At 43.7% G+C, this 7,928-nt stretch overlaps 1 protein-coding gene across 1 annotated transcript in view; it reads left to right on the top strand.

Annotated features, from left to right (window-relative positions):
* Window positions 1-1,664: 1,664 nt before the first annotated feature.
* FAM98B (family with sequence similarity 98 member B) overlaps window positions 1,665-7,928 on the top strand; it is a 32,975-nt gene continuing 26,711 nt past the window's right edge. The window contains exons 1-3 of the mRNA XM_032788188.2: window positions 1,665-1,770; window positions 3,962-4,110; window positions 6,643-6,777. Coding sequence (XP_032644079.1) covers window positions 1,706-1,770; window positions 3,962-4,110; window positions 6,643-6,777 — 349 coding nt within the window. The 5' untranslated portion in view covers window positions 1,665-1,705. The remainder of the gene's footprint in view (window positions 1,771-3,961; window positions 4,111-6,642; window positions 6,778-7,928) is intronic.

Here is a 7,928-nt window from a genome sequence, read left to right as displayed (position 1 = left end):
GTTGCCCTCCGCTGGACTCTTTCCAATTTGTCCACATCATTTCTGTAGTGGGTGGCCCAAAACTGGACTCAGTACTCCAGATATGGCCTCAACAGTGCCGAATGGAGAGGAATAATCACTTTCCTTGATCTGCTGGCAATGCTCCTACTAATGCAGCCCAATATACCGTTAGCCTTCTTGGCAACAAGGGCACACTGTTGACTCATATCCAGCTTCTCGTCCACTGTAATCCCTGGGTCCTTTTCTGCACAACTGCCGCTTAGCCAGTCAGTCCCCAGCCTGTAGCAGTGCATGGGATTCTTCCGTCTTAAGTGTAGGACTTGTTGAAACTCATCAGATTTCTTTTGACCTAATCCTCCAATTTATCTAGGTCACTCTGGACCCTATCCCTACCGTCCAGCATATCTACCTCTCCCCCCAGCTTAGTGCCATCTGCGAACTTGCTGAGGGTGCAATCCATCCCATAATCCAGATCATTAATGAACATGTTGAACAAAACTGGCCCGACTGACCCTTCGGGCACTCTGCTTGATACTGGCTGCCAATTAGACACTGAGTCGTTGATCATTACCCATTGAGCCTGAAGATGTAGCCAGCTTTCTATCTACCTTCTAGTCTATTCATCCAATCTATACTTCTTTAACTTGCTGGCAAATTCCAGACTTTAAAACCATATTTTCAGTATATACACATAACTCCTTACACAGTATCTGTACATACATTTCACAATGATATTAATGATCATGTGTCTGTCAAAGTTGGTATTCACCCACGAAAGCTTATGCTCTAGTACATCTGGTAGTCTTTAAGGTGCCACAGGACTCATTGTTGCTTATTAATGATCAGTGTGACCCTCAGTTTTAAGACTTCACTTGATGTTCTTTGGTGAACCAGGATGTACACAGCAGAATCAAGATAACTGTAACTCTCTTGTCAGCTGGCGTTAAGGATTTCTTCGTCACATTCACGTTACTGAGTACCAGAGGAAGTCCTGATGAGTACCCATGTGTCAGAGCGCACAAGAGCTGACTGGGCAGTCTATGGAGGGAGGTCAGAGACCAGGTCAATGCTGTGGGCAGGTGTGGGTGGAGGTGGGAAGACATGAAAAATAACGTTTTAAAAGTGCATGTGTAACTCTGGCCTCCTTTATCCTTGACATCCATGTCAGTCACCCTGCTGTGAGCTAGAAAGCTCCCTGCAGAAGCACACCACGGATACTCTGGCCTCAGATAGGTCTGGGAAGTGGCCTGCGGAAGGCTGGGGCAGAGCCAGGCTGGCTTCCTGCTGTGCACCAGAGTACAGGACACCCCACTTCCTGTCCCAAATTGCCGACCTGCTTCCTCGGGCCCTGTATGGAGATGGGGGATCAGAGGGAGCCCGGCTCTGTCCTGAGCACTTCAGGAAGTGGTTCGGACTCTCTCTACCTATCAGGTCATCAACGCTTTTAAGCTCCCCCGTTCAGCGCGTCCCCGCACTGGCAGGGCTTGTGTGTAAAAAGCACCCGGCCCGGCTCGGTCGTTGTCGGCCAGCAGCACCTACGGGACCCAGATGCGCGGCCCGCAGGGCCTGTGTGAGTGACGGGACGGACACCCGGGGCCGTGCGGGGCGGGGCTTGTGGGGGTGGAACCCGAGGCCGTGAGGGGCGGGGCCTGTATGAAGGGGGGCTCGGGGCGGAGTCTGGGGGCGGCGGGGCCGCGCCGGCAGCATGAGGGCGCGCGAGCAGGAGCTGAAAATGGAGAGCGACGTTCTAGACGCGCTGGAGGCTTTGGGGTGAGTGTGCGCGGGGGCGGCCTCTTGCCCTCGCAGCCTCCGGCACCGCCGGGCCTGCCTGTCGTTCCCGCTGTGCAGAGGCGCCATGGGCTCCGTTTGCCGGGGGTAACTCTCGGTCCCCGCAGCTCCACTGCAGCAGCTGGCGCTGAATCCTCGGCGCCACAGTCCTCGCTTTCAGCCCCCGAAGCCTTGGGAGCAGCTCGGCCTCCGCCGGCGCTGTCCGCCTGCGGCGGGGGCTGCTCCTGTAGGACTCGGGGGCGCCTGTTCCGGCGTGTCCCTTGCATCGAGAAATGGCCCCCAGCCGGGATCTGGGGCGGGCGGGGGAGCGAGAGTGGGAAGAAGGGGAAACTGCGGCGGAAGAATCATCCCCAAGGGGATATTTGGGGGCCAACGGTCTGTGTTGATTCAAAGAGTTGTGCCCCCCACCCCCCGGCGGTGTGGGTGAAAAGGGGCTGTTGTCCCCCCTAGGAAGGACCGACCGTCTGGAGGGGGCCGCGTGGGGGGGGGGGGTGTGGAGATGCGTGTGGGAGCAGTGGGCACACAGGCTCTAGGGATGGGTGCAGGGACTTCGTAAACCATAGTACGTGTGTGTAAGTCGAGAGGTCTGGGTAATGCATCTGTGTTTTGTGCTTATCCTGTCAGAACCTTATTTTGAAAGGGGAAGAGGGCTAGAGTGCTAAGAATAAAAGAAATATATCAATCATGATAAGAGATTCCATTAAATGACTATTGGAAGACTAGAAGTCAGTAAGTGTTAAATGCACCAAATAGGGGATGTGTATTTTTCTCCAATGTATTCCTTAAACTTTGCCTTCCTTAAAGTAAGTCCTACTGCATTCCATTTGTTGGGAATAGTTCTGAGTATAGGGTCCCCGTCCTGCAAGTTGGTCGGTGTAGTTGGAAACTTGGACCCAAGAAGAGCCCTATTGAAGTCAGTGGGGCTGCATACCGGCACTTACAGTGCACTTCTCAGAACTGGGCCCTAAGATTTCAAAATAACCCTTTCTTGACTATCAATAATGCAATCACATGAATTGGTAAAATCTTGGATGTTTCATAGAGAATACATTTAGATCATATTCTATGGAAAAGCAAGACTTCTTTTATGTTTTACTACCTATTTGACTCATATTTAGAGTTAATCATTTAATGGTTTTGAACATACTAGGATAGTGAAAACCTATATATATTTATTTCTCCCTCAAGTGTAATCATGAAATAGAAATTTCAGATGCACAACTCATGGAAGAGGGAAGCGTTACACTAACCCTCTATGTCTATAAAGCTAGAAATGATGACAAACGTTAGCTTGCATGAGATTATGAAAAGGCAATGAAGATATTCCTTCTGTTCTGTATAGGTTCTATGTATGTGGTATCTGAGCACGTACATGCTATTAGGAGACCAAGCAAGAACTAAAGGAGAAATCTATGCAGCATGGCCTTTTACTTGGTACAGAAATTAATCGAGAACAGAATCCCACAACAATAGAATGTACCAATCCTGAAAAAACCTAGGTCCTGTGAACTATGCTAGAGATAATGATTTGAAGAAATTAAAATAAGGATGAGTTTACAGTGTAATTTTAAAAATTGCCATGAGAACTGTTTTTAAACATTTCCCTATAGTATCTGTACCCCAAAAGGTTACAGCACCAAGAACCCGAAAGTGAGCAAAATGAAAGAGATTTCATTTGTTTTCGTTGTCCAAACTCAGGGAAATGCAAAAACTAAACAGGCATAAATAATAAGTATATTTGATTTTCAAATTACTAGCAATGAAATAATAGGTAAAACAGTTTTCTTTACAACTTTTTTTTAAATTGACTAAGTCCATTTAAATTGTATCCTTATTTATAATCTCTTCAGCATAGTCCAAATCTTAAATAAACGTATAAATACAATGTCTATGTATCACAGATATGTAAAACCACTTAAACACATTCATACATTCTGCCTTGTCAGAAGATTAACATTAGTGCTGCATAACTTCTTTTACAATATTTAACATTTAGGAAAATTTGTAAGATCTGTGAAATATGTATTCAGTGATTCAAAAAATTGTAATTGATTAATCCGGTTTCTAACTACTGTGAAGCAACTTATCTGAAAATAAATTTAAGATCCCGGTGCTGCATTCATCAAACTTTTTTTTTTTTTTAATACTGGTATTTTTTTTCCCCCCTGTTCAGGTATAAAGGTCCCCTGTTAGAGGAGGAAGCACTTAGCAAAGCAGTTGAAAATGGATTATCTTCACCAGACTTTTCTGAGCTTTGTGTTTGGTTAAGTTCTGAAATAAAATCAATGTGTGACCTGGAAGAAAGCATCACTTCAACAGCTGGTATTTCCACAGAATTTGAACTTTAATTTATTGAAATAATGTAGTGGTTGCTTAAGACTGTTTGTTTATAATTTATATTTTGTTTACTAATAACCTTGTAATCTTAGTCAAAGAAACAGTATTGATGCTTAGGAGTAAGACAGTTATAGTAAAGAACAAACCCAAGAGTAAAACTCATGTGTTGGTGTGTTCTGTTTTTAACTGTTTAAAATTTTCTTAATTCTTTTAAAACATCCTTACTATAAAAAAGCATTTACATACAACCTACACTTTTATATTTAGACTTTATATTTTCGTGATGAAATGATAAAACTATATGTACGTACCTCATTTAGTTAAGTTTTCCCTCCATAACTTGTTTATGTGAAAACATCCTGCGAGGTAGACTCATAGACATTAAGGCCAGAAGGGACCATCATGATCACATAGTATGACCTTCTGCATGTTGCAGGCTACAGACTTCTTCTGCCTACTCCTGTAATAGACCTATAATCACTGGCTGAGTTACTGAAGGCCTCAAATCATGAAAATCCTCCATTATAGAGAATCCACCATTTATGCTAGTTTAAATGGGCAAGTGACACATGCCCCATACTGCAGAGGAAGGTGAAACCTCTGCGCTCTCTACTAATGTGACCTGGGGAAAACTCCTTCCTAACCCCAGATAAGGCAGTCAGTTACACCCCAATCATGTGGTCAAAACCTGCCAGGCAGCCAGCCAGCCAGCTGGGAAAAAATCCCCTATAGTAAGAGCCCTCCCTATCTAGTGTCCCATGGGCTGTTGGAGATATTTGCTACTAGCAGTTGCAGATTGGCTACATGCCATTGTAGGCATCATACCACTCTCCATAAACTTATCAAGCTCAGTGTTGAAGCCAGTTAGGTTTTTTTTTACCTCCACTACTCCCCTTGGAAGGCTGTTCCAGAACTTTATTCCTCTGATGAGTGATTAGAAACCTTTATCTAATTTCAAGCCTAAATTTATTGATGGCTGGTATGTAACCATTTGTTCTTATCAACACTGACACTTTAAATAATTCTTGTCCATCCCTGGTATTTATTCCTCTGATGTATTTATAGAGAAAAACATATCTCCCATCAGCCTTCTTTTGATTAGGCCAGTGGTTTTCAACCTTTTTTGCATTTGCAGGCCCCTAAAAAATTTCAAACGAAGATGCGGACCCCTTTGGAAATTTTAGAGTCTGTGGACCCCAGGGGTCTGTGGACCACAGGTTGAAAACCACTGGGTTAGGCTGAACAAACCAAGCTCTTTGAATCTCCTCTCATAAGGTAGGTTTTCCATTCCTCTGATCACGCTAGTAGCCCTTCTTTGGTTCTGCGATCAATCAGTAGACCTAAGTCTTTCTCCTCCTCTGTTACGTCCAATGAAGTCTCCAGTTTATAGCAAAAATTTCTGTTGTTAGTTCCTAAGTGCATGACCTTGCACTTTGCACTATTAAATTTCATCCTATTACTATGATTCGGGCCCTACCAAATTTGTGACGATGAAAAACGGGTCACGGACCATGAAATCTGCCTCCCTCCCCCCCGTGGAATCTGTACAGTATAGGGTAAAAGCACACAAAAGACTAAATTTCACGGGAGAGACCCAGCGTTTCTCAAATTGGGGTTTCTGACCCAAAAGGGCGTTGCAGGGGAGTCACAAGATTATTTTAGGGGGTTGCAGTATTACTTCTGCACTGCCTTCAGAGCTGGGTGGCCGGAGAGCAGTGGCAGTTGGCCAGGTGCCCAGCACTGAAGGCAGCACCCCGGCAGCAGTGGCGCAGAAGTAAGGGTGGCAATAACATACCATGCAGTCCTTACTTCTGCGCTGCTGGTGGCGGTGGCTCTGCCTTCAGAGCTGGGCTCCCAGCCAACAGATGCTACTGTCCAGCTCCCAAACTCTGAAGGCAGCACCGCTGCCAGCAGCAGTGCAGAAGTAAGGGTACCAGTATTGCAATCTCTCCCTCCTCTTCCCCCCCACCCCCGCCAAACTCCTTTTGGGGTCAGGACCCCTACAATTACAACACCGTGAAATTTCAGATTTAAATAGCTGAAATCATGAAATTTACTATTTAAAAAACCCCATGACAATGAAATTGACCAATATGGACCATGAATTTAGTAGGGCCCTAACTATGATCTATGATTTGTGATATAAAAATGACAACCATGTTGTTATGGTTTGAAGGGAAGATAAAGCCTATCCCACTCACCTTACACTAGATGTAAACTGCCAGTCCACTTCAACTGATTGTGTTGGTTACTTGGAGGATCATTATAGCCTTCTCTTCTGGTTTTGAAACATGCAGGTGGTGTTTCTTCTAATTTTAAATTGTTACTTATTTATGTATAGGACTCAGTTTTTAATTTAAGATAACGGCAAGTCCTATTGGACTGGTCTTTACTATAAACTAATATTATGTTTAAACTTGTAATTATAATTAATTTTTCTTAATAACAAATTTGAGTTTAAAATAAAATTAAAAAACATTGAATTTTGCAATGATCTTTTTTTCTTATTTTCTTAAGGTGGGGAAGATGTAGAGAGCTTCCAGCTTGAGATTAGTGGTTTTTTAAAAGAAATGGCTTGCCCATATTCAGCACTTGTGTCTGGAGATATTAAGGACAGGTTAAAAAAGAAAGAGGATTGTCTTAAACTCCTGTGTAAGTTGTGACAATTTTCCATCTTGCAATAATATTTATTTTTTGTAAGCTTCTTGTCCTCTTATTTAATTTTTTGCATATTTCTCATCTCTAACATCGTTCATGTTCCACATTTTTGGTTGCTTATCTTCCACTGTCTTCAGTGTTGGGATATTTCTTTTGCCTCATATTTGTCTTCACAGTTATGTTCTGAAGCCCTTGATCTATAAGTATAACTCAGTGGAAGTTTTGTGCAGTAATTAAGAATACCCAATAGCCTTTAGGGTTCAAGTGGCATAGAAAATACTAGTTGTTTAACATCAGTGATGCTCTACCTCCACCATTCTGAGTGTCAGAATACACTGTTTTCTGGTTGCTAATTATATTACACACCAAAAACTGTGTTTAAAGAATATTAACTTTTCAAAGTCAAGCATGCAAAAGTTAGAAAATACCAGCATAAATGTTGCCTGTGCATCTGTGTATGAGTGCTTTAGCTGAGATTAAAGTAGCTAAGATATTTGAAGATTCCATCAGCACTGAGCATGCTGCAGTCATTCACAGTTCCTATGTGTCACCAGACTGTACATGTGCCATCCCAACAGAATAACTGCAAATGCTCCAGCCTGGAGATATAGGGAAGAAGCTGGACTTTCCCTGTAACAGCTGCTTCAGGTTAGGTACCGCAGTGAAACTGAGAGCAGGGAGTCTCTCTCTCTCCTGTATTCTCAGTGACCTCCCTGCTGGCACTTAGGTAGTGTGGAGGAAGAAACTGCCTGACTCAGATGTAATGGGGACAAGAGCTGGACCTGTGGGGCAGGGAGATACATTGGGATAAGGAGCCCAAGAGACTGGCTGGACAAGGAGACTGGCACTGGAAGCACAGTGATACGTGTGTGGAGGGAAAGCTTGAACTGGTTGGACATAGAGATTCAGCTTGGGACTTAATTTTTAACTTTTAAGTGTAGACCAGGCCTGAGGTTGCAAAGTCAAGTGCTCAAAAGTTAGGAAATGCTAGAAATAAGCTTGTCTGTCAACCTTAATTCATGCTTAATTCATACACTCTTTAATGACATGGTCGCGTACGCAACCTTAGTTTTGACCTTTCATGACTTTTGAACTCAGCTTGAAAAACTTCAGCCCAGACGTTTAAAGTTTGGCAAAGTTATAAA

Source organism: Chelonoidis abingdonii, chromosome 4, assembly GCF_003597395.2.
Source record: "Chelonoidis abingdonii isolate Lonesome George chromosome 4, CheloAbing_2.0, whole genome shotgun sequence".
Lineage (NCBI taxonomy): Eukaryota > Metazoa > Chordata > Testudines > Testudinidae > Chelonoidis > Chelonoidis abingdonii.
Note: the sequence above shows the minus strand (reverse complement) of the source record. Positions and strands in the feature narration are given on the sequence as shown.